We start from the raw sequence: 21,961 nt of genomic DNA, 5'->3' as shown, positions 1-21,961 counted from the left end.
GAGAAGTTTTATTGGCAGAATCTACAACCCAGATATGTTGGAAAAGCTGGTCTGTCTTCACTCGCTCAGTCATTTTCTCATCCTCGCTTTCTCTGCTATGATGAATGTTTAAATAAAGCAGTGCTTTGAAGCAATTCGTGTTTCTCATGAGACGACTCCTGATTCTGAGGACTCTGGGTCAGCAGCCCTGATCTTACAGGACTGGTTTTTCCACTAACAGACAATAGCGGGAGTGGAGACAGCTCCCCACTGTCCATACTCCCCAAAACAAGACATTTAACCATGACTCTGAAGCTGATCATTAGGCTACAAATCCTGCATTGTTCTGCTTTAAAGCAGAAGTGCACAATGTAGATATATGTGATATGTGCCACTGTTGTTTCCTGATGTGTATGACATTCTTACACACTGAATGTTTAACAGTTTCATGTTTTTATCAACAATCTCTGCTGCTGCTTATACAGTATAAATTGTGTGAATTGTTTGGGTTTCTCTGGTCTGCATGATGTTGTGATTTGGCGCTATACAAATAAAATTGAATTGAATTGAATTGAATTGAATTAATAATTCCTGATTTATAATCTGCCCTTATGTGCTGATGTTGATGTGAAGCCTCTTTAACACTCACAGCTGGAAAAGTAAATAATAACCAGAGTCAGGTAGGAGTCAGATAAAGCACAGAGTGAATTATAGGAATGTGTGAATGTGTCAAGCCTTGTTTCTCTCACATTTCCTCCCGGGGTTTTTAATGAAGATCATTAAAGTTCTCATCTGAAACAAACAGTATTTATACACCACATCATTACGTCCTGCTCTGCTGAACAAATGCTCATTAAAATTAACATTTTAAAAACAAAGCAAAACAAAAATCACTGTCCAGACGAAAAAAAAAGACATGACACTATCCTGCTTATTTACAGATCCAAAATGTCAAGGAAATGGTTTTGACTACATGATGACAGGAGATGAGGGAACCGGAAGTGGCACCTTCATTTTTTGCGTGGCACCTTGTCACCCAGTGGAACTTCAACCATCAGCTTCTGCATCAGATATACAGGGACAGATTATATTTTAGAACATATTAGTTTGAGTAATAACATCTTTCGTTTGTTCATGTTTTTAATGATGTACAGTATTTCTATTTTTAAGATGAAATATGTGAATACAAATCTAACCAAAATGGTTAACTAACAAATGCTTTGTAACATTTAATGTTACAAAGCATTCTTTAGTTGTAATTCTGTTGTAATAAAACTGAACCTACCAATGTAGCATACATATCATACGTATTGTAACGAGTAGGGAGAATGGACAAGGAAAGGAGTGGTCAATCAGATTTTTCACCTGAGCAGGAAGTAAAGGGAGGCGGGAACTGATAAATAGGTCACACCTGAGAGCTGAGGAGGAGGTGGGAACAAACAAATGCAGCTGGCAGGTGGAATGAAAGCAGGAGAAGGAGTGCTGACCAATTAAGGAGATTTGGAAGTTTTTGGACAAATAAGAAAAGCAAAATGAAAGACGAAAAACGAGAGGAACAAGCTGTTCCTAGGAGCAGGAGACCGTGAGGATCTTAAAAAAAACCTGCCTGGATACAGTGGCTGACGTCTCAGTTGGACAACACCTACCAAGGGCAGATAAGTCCAACTTTTCTGGAACTCTCCTGGTTTCTCCTGGCTTCCCTCCCAAGCTACAGATTCTCTTAAACCCCCCTCTCACTCTCTCTCTCACACACACACACACACACACACAAACACACACACACACACACACACACACACACACACACACACACACACACACACACACACACACACACACACACACACACACACACACACACACACACACACTCTCTCACACACTCACACACTCTCTCGCCCCCCCGTAATTAATTCAGATCCCCCTGAAACGGCACTGATGCGAAATGACTGAGATATCCAACCCAATCCAAACCACGTCTCTCTCTCTCTGAACTGACTGATACGTCATGTCCCCGTTTTCCCCTCGTCCTCCTCCTACTGAACTGAACTGAAAATACTTTATTAATGAGAAGTATTTTTGACATTTTTCCTGTTTTCTGGGATTGTTCATTTTGAATTTTGTTTGAGTTTGTGGATGGTCCAATTCAATTATTGATTGAATGTTGAATTCTATCTTCTAATTTTGGATTGACTTTTAAGGTCTCATTTAGTTATTATTTCTAATATAATTTCCATGAAAATATGATGATTGGTTGTATATTTATTTGATGTTGGCATCTTTTGTAGCTTAGAGACAAGCTAACCGGGTAACCTCTCCAAAAAAATGAATATTTAGAAATTATAAAAATTGACAGGTTCGACTTTTTAATAGTCCTGTCTGGCGCCCAAACTTACTTTCGTTTTGAGAGGCTTCTGCTACGCTACAGTATGTATGCTTTACATTATTCCTGTGGAGATGCTGTGGAGCCAAATACAATAGATACTTGATGATTCTCAATCTTTGCCCAGATACAAAATTAAACTCAAAAATGACAAACAGATTCGATGACATCATTTCTGTGATAATTTGTTGAATTTGTTTATTTTGTTTTCTATTTAAGTTATCATTTTTGTGGGGTTTTGTTTTTCTCTTGTAAAATTTGTACACTTGTACAAATTTGTTTTGATATTATTTTTTCGAAGAGAATTATAGCCACATGTGACATAAACTATACCCACACAATAACTACAGTATATCCATATCAACAAGACCCTTCTCACAGTGACGTCAGACAACTTCTGTTTTAGAGCGAAGCAGGGTATCGCTACATCTGGTTTAAGCCGTAAGAGTGTGCTCTTACGGCTTAAACGGCGCGGCGGCAGCCACGGTGGTGCTCCGTCCCAGGCCTATGTCCTATATAGACCCTCGCTTTGCCGCAAACTTTGTCTTGCCGTTTTTGACATTCATACAGAGGTCTTTTAAGTTTGGTTTTCTCTACCATTGTAGCTCAGCTATACCTGGCAACCAGTGTCTGCTCGGCAGCTGAGACTCTAATGACTGCAATGATTGGTAGACGACGGCAGGTGGCGCGTCATGCCAAAACATAATTTCAAAACATAAACATAACTTTTCGGTCCGCAAAATATTATTTTAATGCAAATATTTTTTATGTACTGTTTTTTGTTGGTGAGTTCAGTTTGTTATATGAATGTTTTTCCTGAGCATCTGTGACATATTAGGAGGATTTTACGGCCAGTTGCTTTAGATTTATTACATAATGCACCTTTAAAGCCGAAGTTAACGTGACGTCGGTATTCATAAAATCCGCTAGCGCACGTCATTAGCGTACTCCCATCATGCCTTTCGCTGTTCATGTACGCGCCGAGCAAGTCGATAACGCGGACGGCTCGTTCACATAGCCGAGAGGCATTATGGGAGTGACACTGCTGCGAATGCTCTATGGGCCCCATAACCCGGAAATAAACGCGGAAGTCAAAAACTTATTTGGCATATGCGCTGGGTGAGCAGCTTCATAACACACACACACACACACCTCCAGCAGTCTGCTGTAGTAGACGAAGCCGTCCTCTCCATCCCTGCGACTGTCGTCCACCTTGTACCTCCTGCACGCCAGCAGCAGTTCACTGGAGCTGTAGAGGGGGGCGGGGTCTATTGAGTGGCTGTTGATCAGGCTGACCAGGTATTCCCGGTAATGTTTCCTTCATAAAAGAAAACCACCAAGTTAGCAGAGCAGAGGACTGACAGGCCAGGTTTTTTTTTTTTTCCAGTTTCCAGTTTAACTTTAATTAAGACAAGCTGCTGCTTGTTAGAAGCCAGTCACGCCTTTTCCAAATATGGTAGAGAGTGATGTTGGCAACATGATCCAGCAGCCAAAACACTGACAACATATGCACTATGGCTGTGTGACAAGTGAAAAGCATCATGGGTAATTCCAGTGACTCAGGGGTGCGCTTTAGTGGTACGTAGGGAGGAAGTATGTGGGGAATAAATGCTTCATACTCGCAGAGTCCAGCGTGTCCATTTTGGGTCTGAGCTCCACAGGCTGAATCTGGCTGCTGTCCTCCCTCATCCTTCTGCTCTATCACTCCACACAGACCTGAACACAGACAGAGAGCAGAAGGCCTTTAAACTAACACACCCATGTATACAGACTCAAAATGATTTACATGGTTCATCTTTTAGAAATGCAATACAAACTGTTTATTAAACAAGAAACCTTTATTCCAAGCTCTTTAGCTGAGGCTTGGCTGTTGTCCTTAATCATAACAATATTTAGAATTACAGGAGTTAAAAGTGGTTTCTGGAGTTGAAAATGTTTCGCCTCTCATCCAAGAGGCTTCTTCAGTTCTGAAACGGTGGAAAAACAGGTATCTGACGTCCGAGACCTGTCTCCAGAGTCGTTAAGTTGAACAATGCAGATTGTTCACCCCTCAGATCCTAACCCTAACCCAGGTGAAACATTTTCACCATGTCAGCTGGATGGTTATTTGAATGATTAATTAAAGACCAGTCTCAATACTACCACAACTGTCAAAAATCCTAGAGAAGTTATTTAACAACAGGTTTGACAGATTCATCAACACACACAGCCTGTTATATAGTAGACAATATGGCTTCAGAAGAAACCACTCAACTGCTCTGGCTTTAACTGAGTCTGTGGAGATCATCACGGACGCAATTGACCAAAAACTACTTTCAATAGGGATCTTTATAGATCTTAAAAAGGCATTTGACACCATTAACCATGATATCTTGTTAGCTAAACTAGGGAACTACTTAGGGAAAACACATTTTGTATGATGCCTCTTTAAATAATATGAACATTAGAATTAAAATCAATTTAGAAAAAGGGTAAAAAATACAAGGTTTGCACAAGAGATAGACAGGTGAGTGCAATTTGACTTACCTGTCTGTGTTCCAGGAGGAGGTTCAGTGTTGAATGCCACGTCTTTATTCTGTGATTGAGAAATAAAGTACATATGTTACTCACCCTTTTGTTGACAGGCGCCCAAGACTAAATAATAATAATAATAATAAAAAACCTTCAATGATTGTTCTGCTTTAAGCACACGACGGTGTCTATTGATGATCACTTTTAGTCATGAAGCACAGTGCTTGTATTCTTTCTGTATTCTTTTTCTCTGGAAAAACTTGGATGTTTACTCTTTGTGTTTGTTGGATAGAATAGAGTGAGAGGCATCATCAACACATGATGAATTGATGAACTTTGTGTAACTTTGCGTGTGTATGTGTGAGGATCCATCTGTTGTTGTGGAAGCCAGGCTGCACCATAACGGCATTGTTGAGTGTTGTCTTTAAGATCTGCTTATGCTTCAGCTTCAACCACCTTGACTAACCCTTTCCAGATTGATGACGTGGTATTCATTTATGATCATCTACTACCTCGGCAATGCTGGACATGTATTTTTTTGCGTCTGTCCATTGAAAGTGAATGGAATTTACATGCACAAGTTAGAGGTTTGATGTCATCGCATAGGCGCTGTACACGCATTTTTAAATGCCCCTGATAGTGTGTGCGTGTGTGTGTGTGTGTCTGTGTGCGTACCTGGAGTAAAGCCTGCAGTCGGGAAGGTTCCCAGTCTCGCAGATAGAAGAGGCAGTCTCTGGGATGATGAGCATGTAGTCCTGACACACTGCACTCATCCACTGCACATGTCTGATGTCAACACAACACAATTGATACTGTTCATATTATTATTATTATTAGTGTTAATCACCCATACAGTAATCTGACATGCAGTCACTCACCAAGTACGTTGAAAGCCTTTTGTCTTAAGGTGTTTTATTATGATTCTTCCCACACATTTAATTTCATTTCACATTATTTTATTACAACTTAGTTTATTATAGTACATAAATGTGTGTTTTTTGTGAACCATAGTTCTCAAATGATGCTTTGCTTAAAGGCACCTCAGGGCTTGAACAGAGGATGTTACACTATGTTCAGCCTTATCAAGAGCAGGGTGATTTGAACACACGTCAACAATAGCCTGGACTGGACATACAACACAGAGACTGTTGTGTTCAGAGCTTCAGAGGGGGTCGTACTATGTTCCCCGGGTCCTATGTTCCTGACCTTTTTCCAAAAAAAAGGTCCTATGTTCCCCTAAAGGGTGCTCTGATTCTTATGAGAGGCCGTTTGAGAAATAATTTAGACTTGCGCTCACATGTTACATCATACTCTCTCACAAACAGTACTATAGTCACACACACTTGCTTTTATTTATAAATCTCATTTACTTATTCTAGAGTGTTTATCCTTTTATTGGTAATAACAAATCCATTGTCTGAAGCAACTTTAGGATGAACCATGAAACTATCATATTGTATCAAAATTAGGGTTCATATTTGCCTATGCACATATCATTTGAGAACTTAAAGTTGCAGTGCATAACCTTTGATGATTGTTGTTGGTAATGTTATTATTCTGTCTCTGTTTTGTCATTTAATTGTTTACTGCATCCCTCATCTAAAAACATGCACTGTCAAGCAACACTATCAGACCTGAGTGTGCTGGAAGACACACGATCTAAACACTGCTATATTGAGAAACATTGAGTTGTGTTGAGCTGTACAGTTTTGGTCTTATCAGTACATTATTAACAACACATCATGCTCCAGACACAGGCTAGAAAAAAAATAATCAAATGGAAACTGTGTCCAGCATTTGCAGCATGCAATACTGTCTCAGTATATGATGACAATGACACCATGACGAGGCCATGAGAATGTGTGAGACTTACGGTGTGGAATGGGTTGTTGCAGCCACTGCAGAACTGGTAGCGACACTGTGAGCAGCAGAAATGCATACAGCCTCCTTTAGACAATGCATACTGAAAACGGCAGTTAGGGCAAGCTGGAGTGTGGAGGACAGGAAGAGGGCAAAACAGATAGAGAAGAAGGACAAGAAAGAGGCAAGTCAGAACTTTGAGGAATAACATGGAAGTAAGTGGACACTAGATCTGTCCAGGTCGTATCCCGTTTTTACCCTGTGACAGCTGGGATTGGCACCAGATGTGGAGGCCTCATGTGGAGGATAAGGAGGATAAAGCGATAGATGTTAAATGAATGATGACGTGAGGCATAGTATAAGGGAAAAAAAAACGTATGCAGCAGCAGCCCAACTGTTTTTATCTAAAGTTTAGATAAACTAGAGGGGTGATAGTAATGCGCCCACATTTTTATGCCAATTTTAAAGCAAAATTTGCATAGGCAATGAAGGCCACTTTGGACATGTGGTGTGCAGCTGTGACCTTGGAAAGTAGGTCAAGGTCACCGATCTTGGAACTAATTCAAGATACTTGTAAGAGGCATCCACAGTGCCAGTTTGGCAGCAATACAATCAATATTTGTCAGGTCATCGCGTTGACAAGGTTGAAAAGTGCAGTTTTTTGGCTATTTTCCAAGTTTCAAGTGCAGCTGTGACCTTGAAAAGTAGGTCAAGGTCACCCATCTTCGAACTTGTTCAAGATACTTGTAAGAGGCATCCATAGTGCCAGTTTGGCAGCAATACAATAAATATTTGTCAAGTTATCGCGTTGACAAGGTTGAAAAGTGCCGGGTGTGATGGGTTCAAAGACAACTGGAAACTCGGAATTAGATTTTTTTTTTTCTTCTGAGATTTGGGTTGTTTTGAACACATCGTAGACTGAAAACAATAAACTAAAAAACATCCCCCCCTTCTGGTTTTTTGACAAATCACACCCTGCTCGTATCTTTCAGCAGTGAGTTTTAACCGTTTTTTCAATAGAGTGTGATTTAATGCACTACTGTGAAAGACAACCAGAAAGTCAAGCTGTTAATCGGATGGACAGAATGACAGATATGAAGATATAAGCATGATTAAGAAGGAGGAAGTAAGCAGAGAGAATTGAGGAGCAGACTAGACCTGCTTTTGGTACTACTATGTGCCAGTGTGCTGTATTCATTAGATTAAATAAAATGTGTGTGAATGTGTACACACTCACTGATGCCATTGTCTCTGAGGTATCCAGCCAAGCCCTGTTTCTGATACTCTGGGTCGTTCTCTCTCTTCCATGACTGGTATTGTTCACAGGACAGACCTGTGTGCTGAGACTCCCACTGCAGACCAGATAAAGACACTGAGTGATCCACCTGAACCACCTGTCAGTGCTTTCAAGGGGAAATAAGATAACTTCAAGGATTAAGTACAAGGAACTGCATTTTGAGTATGTTGAAGCTGAGTTTAATAGGATTGCCATGCTTCACGGGTAACTCAGCCCCCTCTTCTGAAGCTATAATGCTGCCAAATGCCTGATTTTGAAAAATACCAAGACGTGGGCTGAGAGCCGAGGGAGGGAGAGTGGGGATCAATGCAGGGGTGTGGTCTGGTATTTAAATCTCACACAAAATGACGGAGAGAGGCAACAAAATGACACTTCAGGCACTTTTTTTTAAAGGGGGAGGGGCCTGGAACTAGGAGCCCCACACTGGTTGGACAAGAGGGTGAAGAAAGCATTTACCAGTGAAGCAGTGGACTACGAGAGTAATGACAACATGGAGTAGCTGGTGTTTGAGCAGAGAGGCAGTAGATACACTGATTTTTATAACACCCAACAATTTCAATACTTTACACTGAACTATTAAGATTTGCACCTGGATCAATAAAGAACATTACCAGATGAGGAATGGAGAATGGAGTGTGATGGTGCCCATTTTTAACAGTATGGTTTCATGCCTATAAAGAGTACTACAGATGCAGTGTTTGCTTTAAGAATGCTGGTAGAGAAATACAGAGAAGGTCAGGGGAGCTGCATTTTGTAGATCTAGAAAAAGCATATGACAGGGTGCTGAGAGAGGAACAATGGTACTGTATGAGGAAGTCTGGAGTGGCAGAGACGTACAGTATGTTAGACTGGTGCAGGACATGCATTCAAAGTGGAGGTGGGACTACATCAGGGATCAGCTCTGACAGGCTGACAGATGAGGTTATTCGGGAATCTGTTTGCAGATGACATTTTGATCTGTATTGAGAGCAAAGACCAGGTGGAGGAAAAGCTCAAGAGGTGGAGATATGCTCTAGAAAGGAGTGGAATGAAGGTTAGTCGCAGGAAGACAGAATACATGTGTGAATGAGAAGAACCCAAGTGGAACCATAAGGCTACAGGGAGTGGAGATAAAGAAGGTGGAGGACGGGAGTGACGAAGATGGATAGGATCAGGAATGAGTTAATCAGAGGAACAGCACATGTTAGATGTTTTGGAGATAAGGTCAGAGAGGCCAGAATGAGATGGTTTGGTCATTTACAGAGGAGGGGTTGTGAATATATTGGTAGAAGGATGCTGGGGTTGGAACTGCCAGGCAGGAAGTCTGGAGGAAGTCCAAAGACAAGATTTATGTATGTAGTGAAAGACAACAGGAAGTTAGCTGGTGTGAGAGAGGAGGATACAGAGAACAGGGTTGGCTGGAGGAGGTTGCTTCACTGTGGCGACCCCTGAAGGGAGCCAAAAGGAAAGCCAAAAGCAGCCAAAAGGTAAAAATAAGAAGTTTGGCTGTAGGCAACTGGACTTGCTTGAGTTTTCTTGAAAAAGTAGACTCAATCAAGTCTACAGTAGACGAGGCTACAATACTGAGGATGACCTGGATGACTGAGAACATTCACATTGAGCTTATTGCAATTCTTCTTTTTTTGTATTTTTTATTTTGCACATTTAGGCTTTAACTTCATCAACTGGGGAGTTACACAGAGAGCACAACAGAATAACAAACGGCAACAAAGATTTCCACAGAATACTTACAGGCTTTTTACACTGAGCGCAGAAACTGTTGCGACACTGAAAGCAGGTAACCTTCAGCTGATCTCCATCATAGATAAACCCATATGAACACTAAGAGAGGAAGAGGGAAGATGACAGAGTGGGAGAATAGTGTGGTAAATCAGAACAAACATATAACATACATTTAGATTTAGGCCAAAACCCTAGTCCCAGTGTGTGAGATATTAAATATGTATTAAACAACTCTGTATAATGACTCTCAGTGATTTAGAATGTTCGCTGCGCTGGGCGAATAAATAAAGTCAATGAATCAGTTAAACACTGTGGATTTCTTCCCATGGATCATGATCAGTCAATATAGATACGGTTCTTATGTTTAAAACACATAAACAGCGGGAGAAATTGCAGGTGTGATTTGATATATTTATCAAAATGGAAATGTGCTTTTAATCTCATAAATCTGTGACTCCGAGTCCGTGACGATTTCCCGTTTTTCATTGTTTGAAATATGTGTTCTTTGCGCTCCCTGATTTTCTTGTGGGCGGGCCTTAGGAAGCTGTGTGCTGATTGGCTACTGAGTTTTGGAGTGACAGCTCAACGGACCAAATTTTGTTCCTTTATTATTCAATCAAACAGAATAGATTGAAACCAAAAAAAACATATGAGGGAACATATTTCTTCTACTTCAATCAAAACTAATGTTTGTAAGTAAAAACATACGACCACGTTGCTTATAAATCAGTCCTCTTTGCTTTCAAGTTAAAAACCTCTGCCATGAATATATAATCTATATATAATCTTAAAGACATTGCAGTGTTTTATAGAAAATGTAAGAGTGACTCATCATGTACTCACATGACAGCACCAGAGAAACTTGGGGTCCTTGATGAGAGCCTGCTCTGTCAGCTTCTTATGGAACAGTTCGTAGACTTCTGGCTCCAAACACTCTCGCAGCTGAGGAATAAAACTCAAACTATAATACAATCTGTAAATCAGAGTCTCAGCACCTTATAAACTCACAGGAGACTGGATTTGTAATGGCCTTCCTTCCACAGCAACACAACACTACTATGACTGGTTATCATATCAGTCTGCAACTGAACTGCATCATTAGGTTTGAAAACATGATCGAAAGTCAATATATGGGTTTAATTATTGTAAAGGTGACAATTTGCTTTTGTATTGATAGACTACACATGGATGATTGATTTGTCCAGACAGATACAACTGCATGTGCAATCTGAGCATGTAAATATATACCATTGTTATGCTTACAAACCCTATGGACACCATGATTCTAATGAAGTGAGAAATTGGAATGCAAAGACACTTTTACCCTAGCATGACTTTAATATAAATCTAATATTCAAAGTTAAAATAAATAAAACATTAATAATATACAGACTTAAACTGTCAGGTCAAAACGTTTGCATTAAAAATAAAAGAACATGTCAACAACAAATCTATCGATCACACCAAGTATCTGACCGAGCCGTCTGAGCCGGCAGATCATTTCATCAGGACAGGCCGAGGTAACGCTGCTCTGTGCCGGGGCACTGTGCGCACCGAGCGTCCACAGAGGTGGAGCTGATCACCTCCGACAGCGCCGTTTGTCATACTATAAATACTTCATATCTTAATACACAAACCACGTGTTTGGATAATAAATGACTAATTTCTCGCCTCAAATGATTCTCTTTTGTTAGTTAATCGAGGGTGGCTAACTGTACCATAGCCATAGCCACTTGCATCTGAAAAATGATGTAGTTGGGCACTACATCTTGGAACTGGTTCCCCAAAGTTTATTGGCTTTAATACAGTGTTCTACTCTAAAGTCAGCCAGCTTGACAAAGATCAGAAGTTCATTTGAGCCATTTTTCAGATGTTGCTTTAGGTATGAGTTGATCCCAGCCATGATTTTGTTTACAAAGTTCTTGGAGGAGACATTTAGCAGGCAGTGTTACGGGGGCCGAGAACCCAAGAGGGTCGTACATTTAGCTCACTGCAGATAGCATTCCAATTCGGGTTTGTGGCTTTTTTTTGACTTTGATGTTAAACTTGAATGCATCCTTTTTTCACACACCACTTTTCCGCAAACCAAGTGCTCGTCATCAAGCTCTGCAGAAGTCTGATAACAAGCTGTTCATCTGAATCAGGTGTGTTGTAGTAGGGAAACATCTAAGACATGCAGAGCAGTGTTCCCTGAGGACCAGGGTTGGGAAACACTGTTCTCGACCACTCAACGCTGCTTTACAGTTACAGTTTTTGCCATTCACCCACAATATAAGCGACATAATCTGTCAACATTTGTAGAGCATTTCCGAGATACTTTTAACTCGATGGCTGGATGGAAATGGTGATTAAGCGAGGTGTGTGACGCGTTTACATTAGCAATGCTACACCATCCAGCCTGCTTCCTTACCTGGATGTCCAGAGTGGAGAAATAGCTGTTGAGGTGCTCAGGGTCATTGATGTTGGGCTCCCAACAGACAGGACACACCATGTCTCTGATGTGCTTGTCCCTGACAGCGATGGTGAAGTGCTGCTGGAAGCAGCCACAGCACACTGAACACTGGCATGATGTCAGAGACTGCATCTGAGAGGGTGAAGGAGAGGGGAATTAATAAAGATGTGCTTCAGTGCTGCAAAACACATCTAGACCTTCTGCGTGTCAATACCTTGCTGTGGGGGAAGACAGAGAGGCAGATTGGACACTCTTTAGCCAGCACTCTCTTGATAAATTCCCTGTCGTGGGACTCTCGCACAGCCTGCACTACATCCTCCAGGGAGTAGGGGGCACTGTGCTCCAGAAGCAGTGACAGTACCAATTCACAGCGACCCCAGCTTGGAAGATCATACACTGCCAGTAACCTTCGACATATCCGCTGGAAGAGAGAAATGAAATGGAGAAGACAAACCTCACATATTCTACGTGCTATGTGTTGGGTAAGTGATAAAGTTTATACAGTATATGTACTATGTTATTGTGATATCTTAATCATTATACTGCCTGGTAAGTTATGGTGGAGCAGTACTTGGAGAGTGGTGTTCACATGTGTGATAACTAGATGGCGTTCTGATCGACCTAGTGCTGTGATAAGCTCGTGTTAGAAGAAAACTGGGGGAAGCTAGCTTGATGCCTGAGAATGTACCGGTATGTAAGGGTATCTGCATGTATGCTCATCCTGTTCAGTAGGACAAAATAACCCTCAACACTTGGTTTTGAGGGCGAGTTAAGATAAGGGTTGAGCTTGAGGGTTAAGATTGAGGGTTAAGATAGGAATTGGCCCTTAGACTGATACACTGTAATGTAATATCCTTATAACTTATGCTGTTAAATTGGAAATGACATTAGAAAAAGGATAAAAGGATATTTCCATAATATTAACTATTAATATTATGGAAATATCCCCATATTATTACAGATTTTACCAGATCACCTTTGGTGTTACCAAAAAAGTACTTATTTTTGTTTTGTTGTCAGAGATTGTCTTTACATCTCTGACTGTCTTATAATACTGACCCAACATACTTTTCCACTATCTGGATTCTCACCTGTTTGTCTGGATGATGGATGTCCACAGGAGGCTCAGTCTTCTCACTCCAGATGCGATTGTGAAAAGGTTCCAGCAGGGGTCGCTGAAGCAGAGCCAGGGCACCTCTCACCTCACCACCACTTTGTCGCAAAACCTCATGGCACCGAGCCTCATCCGTGAAGCCCAACACACACAGCTCCTTCACCTGTGGGAGAAGGCAAAAATAATTATCCATCTCTACATTTAAATAAGAGCCATGAAATATTAGTCTATCACCTTGGCGAGTCTGTCTCTCAGAGCTTGTCTGACAGCTCTCTCAAGGTCTCCCCCCGCTGTCAGCCAGCCTTGCTTGGCCTCTGCTCTGGACAGCTGGATCACACTCTCTGTTTCTGCAGGAGCATCCTCATCAGAGGCTTCACGCGATCTGTTCTGTGTTGGACAAGTGTCTCTGACAGTCAGATGAACAGTGAGGTGTGACAAAGATTTTGTTTGAAGCATACTGACCATGTGCTCTGTTGTGGTCTTGTCAGACTGAAGGGAGAATGTTGTTACCAGCATCCTGATCTGGTCTAAGAGCAGAGGAAGTTCTGTCTTTAACCATTTGCAGGGCAGGATGCTGTTGTCCCCAGCTGCCCTGATGCTTGTGTACACCTCCTCTGGACTTACCCCTTTCTTCTCTCCATCCTGGAGCAAACACAAAAGACAGATTACAAACACTGAACAAAGTATAGAGCTACAGACGTCACATGACTGTTTCTACCACCGTGTTGGCAGCCGAAGATGAAAAGACCAACCAGTGGATTCAACCTGTTCACTGCGCAATTTTAATCCACAAAGATTGATAATATATCATAAAACTGGACAAAGTGAATATATCTGATCATTATAATGGCCCCAGTGTGCTTATTACATGTTTGGAAACATACCATCTTCACTTTTATGATGAAAACAGCAAGTGAAAAGACCACTTGTCTGACATATTGCCTGATTTATGTGTTGTCTAGTATATAGAGTGAACCTTTCCTGCCAGAGGGCATGTGACGTCAACTACCAGAGCTCAATAGCTGATGGGATTAATTAAAGAGATCATGGAGGTGACTTGCTCTTATCAGCTGAATCAGCTTGAGCCCCTCCTCCTTCATCAGTTTCTGTCTCCAGGAGTCCAGGTCTTCAGGCACAGGCTCTTTGGGTTTGATTGGCAGGGCAGGGACCCGTCTGACAGGAGAGGGAGGGCGAAGCTTCGCAGGGAGGGGAGTGGGTTCTGGACGAGCCAGGTTGCACATGTCACAAACTGTAGCAGGAGAGTAGTTCAGATAGGTGCAGAACTGACACACCCACTGGGGAGAGAGAGAGAGAGAGAGAGAGAGAGAGAGAGAGAGAGAGAGAGAGAGAGAGAGAGAGAGAGAGAGAGAGAGAGAGAGAGAGAGAGAGAGAGAGAGAGAGAGAGAGAGAGAGAGAGAGAGAGAGAGAGAGAGAGAGAGAGAGAGAGAGAGAGAGAGAGAGAGAGAGAGAGAGAGAGAGAGAGAGAGAGAGAGAGAGAGAGAGAGAGAGAAATACATTTATGATAACAGCATTGTTAGAAAAAAGGGCCAGTGATTAAAATAATCAGGTCAGAGCAGCTGATATAAAAAAAAAAAAAGGAGTTCTAGTTTTTGAACAGAATATAAAACATCAGAGTAATTGTTTGAGGTCCTTCATCATCGCTCTGTAACAGAGGAAGTCGATCCACACCATCACACACGTAACTAACCTGGCTGTCAGGGTCACCGGGCATGCCCAGTACTGGTGCTGGTGGTCTTGGTGGGGTGACTGGTGGGTGTGATGGGGTGGTCGGAGGTTTTGTGGCCAGACGTGGTCTTTCACACACTTCACACAGAATACTGCTGGCTGCGTTCACCATGGTACAGCTCTTACACTGCCACTCTGAAAAGAATGCATTAACAGACAAATAAACACACAGCTGGTTAAGGTCATACTTAGGCCTACGTAAAAAAACATAAGAATAGCTCTGCATCATCAGCATAGATGAGTGTAGATGTGAAACTTAGATGGTTGTAGAGATGATGTCCCATATCCAAAATCTTAAGGTAATCTCACTCTCAATGGTCAGCGAGATATGCCCGTCACAGACACAGACAGACACACAGACACTTTATAAATAGACTAGTACAGTGCCTGTAAGGAAGTATGTATTCCTATAGTGGGAGCTGAAGAAGATTTTTCAGTTATGGTAATGCATGATGAGGAACGTGACTAACATAATACAAACATTGTGCAACCTCATTAACCGCACAGTTGCACAGTGTTTGTATTATATTAGCCCTGTGCTAATGGCAAGTGTAGCCTCGTTAGCTTACCTTTGGAAACAGGTTCGCCAAGTTAGCCGCAAAATAGTAGCATGCTAATGCAAAATATATATGTGCTCACATATTGGTGAATGGACACCCGACTTTGTCGTTTCAGTATAACTATAAAACACATAGTCTCGTTCTTTGCTATATTAAATCCTCATAAACGTTCCATTCCAATTGCTGTTGAATGAGTGGGATTTCCCATGCTTTCATGCTAATGTTGGCACGGTCATCACAGCACATGTGGATTTGCCTGCTTCTCTGTCAATTCCATAGCCAGGAAAATTCTCACGACTTGTCTGCTGAAACCACTCTTTAAGAAAACATGGCATCTCTGTCCATACATGTATCCACATTGTATCAATCCACAGTACAAAAATAACAGAGACCACGAAGTTTGCTTCTGAAAGTGTTCATCTTATATTTTAGGTGCTGCAACCATCCATAGGACCCATTAAAGGACCCTGGTTCTTTGAGGCAGGGATGCGTTTGAGGGCCTGTTTTGGCCTGTTTTGTTTTTAAACCACTCGATGGAGCAACATGATGTTGTAACGTTGATGTATGAGATGAAGCTCAGAATGGGTTCTTTTTATGATTCCCAGAGTAGCCACTCTTCAGACACTATTCAACATTTTACTATTCAACATTGTTAACCACTATTGTGACAGTATAACTACTTTTGCATCTACACAATACGAAGATAATGGCAAATGATACTGAATAATCTGCAGCTTTAATACATAATCAATTGTCGTGACTCAAACACCACAATGTAGTTGTAGGTTACGAAGGGTTTGAACAACAGATTTATACAATTTATCTTCTTGTATGTGAGGGAGGACGAAACACGGACTAATAAAATAATAGACACTGACCGGTGATGGTGGCAGGCTGAGCTTCATCTCTATTAGAGTTGATGGATTCCAAGCGAGGGCGCTCACATTCCTCACACAGCACATCCTGGATGGAGTTGACTTTAGTACAGTGAAGACAACACCATGGGGAAGAACTGAAACAGTAAGAGAGCCAATGTTAAGCCCTGTTAGTAAAACAAGAACTGCTTTTTATTTCATTTAATCTGTGCTAGAATAGTAACAAAGGCGAATCTCCTGATCTCATCCATAGGAAAGCTATAACAACAAGTCTGTCAAACCCAGACTGAACCAGCAGCCTGGTTATGTACACATGCTGAAACCGTTTACCTCACTAATGAATGGTTGAATTGATGAAAATCCTGAAGTGAACAGTGAAATGAGGGTGAGGTCAGTACTGCCAGAAACACTGCTCCTGACCTGTTCCGGTTTTTGGATGACGACGACGATGACGTGACAGCTGTTCGACGATGGTTTGACCTCTCGGGGGAAGAGTGGTACAGTCTGTCACATTCTGAGCAGAGGCCCTGAAGACAGGTGAGGCAGTGTGCCGAAATCCGAAATATTCCACAGAAAGCACAGTTGTCTGAAACACAGGTTTTGTGATGGATTTGATGTGAGATTGGAAAGAGAGGGGTAGATGTTGGAGAAAAGGTTATCTCCAACAGCAGCACTATTACAGTTACACGAATACAAATAACATAAATTGTCTTTTATCAGTATATGCCCAGTCTGTTTTTCTTTCTTTTTTTCCCCCTTAGCAAACCTAATCAAAACATAAGAAAAACTGCAGTCAGGCAATATACACATCGAGCCAGGCCAACATCACAAAACAAAAACACAACACCCTAGGAAGTCAAGAAGCACACATTCTGTACCTGGACAATTAACAAAACATTAAGTAATAAATTATACAGAAGTAGGTAACGTCAACCTTTCATACCCAGCAATTGAGCTAAGAATGGGCCCCATACTTCATTAAATAAATCTTCCCTCCCAGCAACTCTATAGGTGATCCGCTCATAACTTGCCATTGAGCTTAATACCTCTATCCATTCCTTGAAAGTAGACCAAGAAGGAGATTTCCAGTGGCGTAAAGTTATCCTGCACCCTGATATCATAGCCATGATTTTAGGCGTTTCGACAATTGAATATTAGAGGTGTAGAACGTCCTGATTCGGCCTGTTTTGCGGTGACATAATCCCATTAGTTAAAACTGCGGCTGATGGATCAGTGTACATGAAGTTCACCCACTTCCTAAATATTGGACCAAATCCGATTTTTTCTAACGTGTAAAACAAAAAAGGGAACTCTATCACTTTATCAAAAGCCTTTTCAGCGTCTAATGAAAAGGCGACAGTCTTTGAAGGTTGTCTGCCGAGCTCCTGTCCATGCTTTTCAGGTAGCCCCTCATGCTTTCAGGTAGCCTACCTCTTTGTAACGCATCTCGATAAATGACCAGTAATCTCGGGGCGAGATCTTCTGTGAATTTCTGATAAAAATCTACTGTAAACCCATCATTTCCGGCGGCTTCTGATTGCTTTTTTAAATTCATCTATGGAAATATCGTCTTCCAAAATCCTGTGTCAAAACTAGGATTTCAACTACTACTTTTTTGACATGTTATCTATTTTTAAATGTATAATATCATATAACATTTTTTTTTGGACTACAGGCTTATCCTTGTGTTACTTTATTCATGAAATATGCTACAGATATACAGATAAGTTTATCGTTGTTGTTATTATGAGGTTCAGTTCAATCTTTGCCAAAACCAGCATGTAAAGGCAGTATTATTATATTAACATTTAATATAACGATAAATGAAATACAGCAATGGACTGGTGAACTGTCCAGGGTGTACCCCGCCTATCGCTCTATGTCAGCTGAGATAGGCACAGCACCCCCGCGACCCTCCTGTGGAGGATAAAGTGGTAGATAATAGATGCATGGATGGAGAAAATGAAGTAGCAGTAAATGAAGGTCTATTGTCTCAGTATCATCATTAAAGTTTTATAGTTTTTGCAACACTCTGATTCACTTCAAATGTGAAATGTAATCCCCTAGTAAAGTATTATGAACAAACTTCAGGATGTTACATTTAGGTGAGGTGGGATTCAAACTTGCAACATTGGAGCTCTCCAGCGATCGGCGACAGGCCGAACTATGGGTGAAGTGGTCATTGCATCCTCACCTGGGTGTTTGTTTGAGGAGGTGGAGAATACTTGACTGGACCTGAGACCTTGGTGGTTGGAGGACAGAGAGTGGCTGTGACTGCTCCCCCTGGTGGAATGATGGTGCAGAGGGAAGGCAAGAGACTTGCTCTGACTGTCAGAGTGGCATGAGATGGCAGAGGAGTGGTATACCACAGCATCAGTGTTCAGGCCTACGTCCTTAAGACCAGAGGTGAAAGGTCAGGGTGAAGTATACAAAAAGTAAAAAATGGTGCATTCAGTGCAGTGTTATACAAAAGCATAACAATCATACAAAGCTGTAAACCACATTATATGGATAACAGGTTCATTTAAATTCAATGTAAAACAAATGCCTATTAAACTGTAGTTTTTGAAGCAGCTTTGAGTGGTCATCAAGTCTGAAAAGGTGCTACCATAACACTGAGTCACTCAGTGTTTTGAGAGAAGGGAGTGTATGCAGTAAAGTCAAGCCAAACATAGCACTGGAGAGGTGGACTCTTACCTTGTGTCTCAGCGTAGCAATGATTCTCTCATAGAACTCAGGGTGAGGGTGAGTCTCCTGGAATCGAGCCACAACATAGGTTATTATTAGCGCTTTTATTTATTCCAGCAATCCATACATATATATTTATGTACTCGAGCAGGGCCACAGGAAAACACACCACAATTATATCAACAATATTTACTGCATCATAGGACTGTAAGTTTGCTTTTATTTCATTAACAATACACTCAAACCAATGAATCAATTATCAAAATAATTGGCAGTTAGTCTGGCACTTGAATTATAATAGAGCAACAATTGCAGCGCAAGAGCAGGTGACTGTGTTTTCATGTTTTAAGGACTTATAAGGTCCTTAAAGAGTTGTCTGCTGTTTGAATAGGCAATGAAACAATCACACCACATGATGACCAGTGTACAGCTGGTCTGCGTCAGTGAGTCAATGAGTTGCTGATTTTTTCGTCATGGACTATTCCCTGTATCTCAGTCATATCTAAAACTGCATTTGATGTCAACATGAACTTGGGGCAACATCATAGTACATTTCCACTTTAAATAATCTACTACGTCATGTGCATGCAATGACCTTTAATACAGAATAATATGCAAAAAATGTCTACAGCCAAATATGCAGGGAAAAAAATGCTTCTGGTAATTTGAAAATGGTGATACATTTTCCTTGTACCAAATATGGCAACGAGAGAATTTTCAATCATAAATGTACATTATGTGAATTACAATAGAAGCAGCAACTTTTATAACAAGCCTACATAATTAGTTTTAAACTGTGTGGTAAAGTGGGGGACACACCTTGATAAGCATTTCTAGTTCCATCCTCAGACTCATCACTTCTAATGTTACTGCAGCAACTCGGCCCACATCAGGATCAGTGACATCATCGGGGAAGCTGAGCCCATCTGGCTGCTGATTGGAGTAACCATAGAGACACAACACTGCTCGTCCTCCCTGTGAGTGAAAAGATATAAGGTACATAAACCGCAGCATTTACTTTTCCAAACTGTTGGATTTCATATTTGTCTCACAGTAAATCAGTCGTACACACGACACTGTTTAATTTTTGTCCTTAGACATGCTGCTATGCTCTTTGTGTTTGCCAAATACAATAAAGAGCATTATTATTGACTGGCATTGCTGACAATGGCTGCATTTAACACGCATCTCGTGTTAAATGTCATTTAACACGAGATGCGTTTGCATTTCCAACTTTTCAACTGAAACGCGGTGCACTTGGGGGTGGAGCCACCACAAAACACTCTGCATTTCCTATCGCTCATCTTTTTTCATCAATTTTCAGGTTAATATGATCCATGCAGTCATTGGTTGTTTGTTTTGATTCCTTGTAGTATGTGTTAATGGAGGCACTTGAGATTCACAGCTGAACGAGTCTACTCAGTTTGCTGTTACCTGAATGGCATCCACAGTGGCTCTGAACACTGGGTTGTTGTGTTTCACAGTTCTCCAGTACTTTGGCCTGTTGGGATTAGTCAGGTTGCAGCCATACTTTTCCAGGATGTTCAGTGCTGTAGACAAACGCTGCAGAGATGCAAGAGTCTGAGGAAGCAGACAGAACAGTAAATGTCAATCTATAATACAAATCTGCACTAACATGACGTCCAACCACACCACAGCTGTTCACCTCTGTACAGCCACATCATATCAGTTGGTGAGAGGCAGTGGCTTTGGTGCACTGCTTGGCATAGAGTAACAAACTAACAGAGATGTTGACAATTATTCTATGAAACCATGTGCATCGTTTTGCTTTTATTTACCCATGTTATTGACTTTGTTCTGGTCTCTGTCTGGTATTTCTGGGGATATTTGCTGAAAACTTGTTCCCTCTCACCTCCTTTCTGTTGCTGCCAGAGCTGTTTTCTATGACCATGGTCTCTGCAGAGATGTGGTGATATTTGGAGCAGGGTGGTAAGGGCAAATTAGCCATGGCCATCACCCCAGCCCGCATCTCCACCATCCTGCCCCCTGAGTAAAGACATACTTCAGCCCGACTCCGTACCTCCTGGAGCTGCTCTGACAGAGAAGGCATCCTAAACACGTGCGCGCACGCACACACACACACACACACACACACACACACACACACACACACACACACACACACACACACAGAAACACAAACGTACAATGTCAGTGAAACCGTACACTTGCTTATCGGCTTACATCATGCAATCATATACTTTTTCACTCCCTGCAATGCTGCAGCTAAACTGTTGTTTCACAGTTGTGTCATGTAACTATCATGTAACTGTCAGCAAAGTGTCATGCAACTATCAGGCAACTATCAATATAACTCTCCCAACTCTCTTTCTCTCTCTCTCTCTCAACTGTTCGCTCTCTCATGTAACTGTTACAGTATGTAACTCTCATGAAACGGTTAGGTAACTCATGTAACTATCATGTAACTGTCAGGTAACTGTCATGCAACTGACATGTTACTGTCATGTAACTCTCATGAAACTCTCATGAAACGGTCAGGTAACTCATGTTGTCATGTAACTGTTATGTAACTGTGAATTAACTGTCATCTTACTGTCATGTAATTCATGTAATTGTCATGTAACTATTATGCAACTGTCATGTAACCATTATATAACTGTCATGTAACTCTCATGTAACTATTATGCAACTGTCATGTAACTGTTATGTAACGGGCATGTAACATTCATGTAACTGTCTTGTAACTGTTATGTCACGGACATGTAACTTGTATGTAATTGTCGTGTAACTCT

General features: G+C 41.3%; 1 protein-coding gene across 1 annotated transcript; it reads right to left on the bottom strand.

The window, feature by feature from the left end:
- Window positions 1-989: 989 nt before the first annotated feature.
- Window positions 990-21,258, bottom strand: rnf31 (ring finger protein 31; the record flags this gene model as incomplete). The annotated part of the gene is made up of 22 exons (XM_083908210.1): window positions 990-1,040; window positions 3,515-3,680; window positions 3,982-4,078; window positions 4,889-4,937; window positions 5,549-5,659; window positions 6,747-6,859; window positions 7,971-8,085; window positions 9,762-9,851; window positions 10,596-10,694; window positions 12,163-12,336; window positions 12,419-12,625; window positions 13,296-13,481; window positions 13,553-13,960; window positions 14,380-14,613; window positions 15,027-15,199; window positions 16,503-16,636; window positions 16,920-17,085; window positions 18,694-18,892; window positions 19,197-19,253; window positions 20,007-20,162; window positions 20,622-20,768; window positions 21,061-21,258. 22 exons carry the CDS (start codon window positions 21,256-21,258, stop codon window positions 990-992), a joined length of 3,330 nt encoding a protein of 1,109 aa, XP_083764336.1.
- Window positions 21,259-21,961: the final 703 nt, after the last annotated feature.

This window comes from Microchirus variegatus, assembly GCF_963457635.1.
Source record: "Microchirus variegatus genome assembly, chromosome: 21".
In the NCBI taxonomy this organism is placed as follows: Eukaryota; Metazoa; Chordata; class Actinopteri; order Pleuronectiformes; family Soleidae; genus Microchirus; species Microchirus variegatus.
This window is presented reverse-complemented; position numbering and strand designations above follow the sequence as displayed.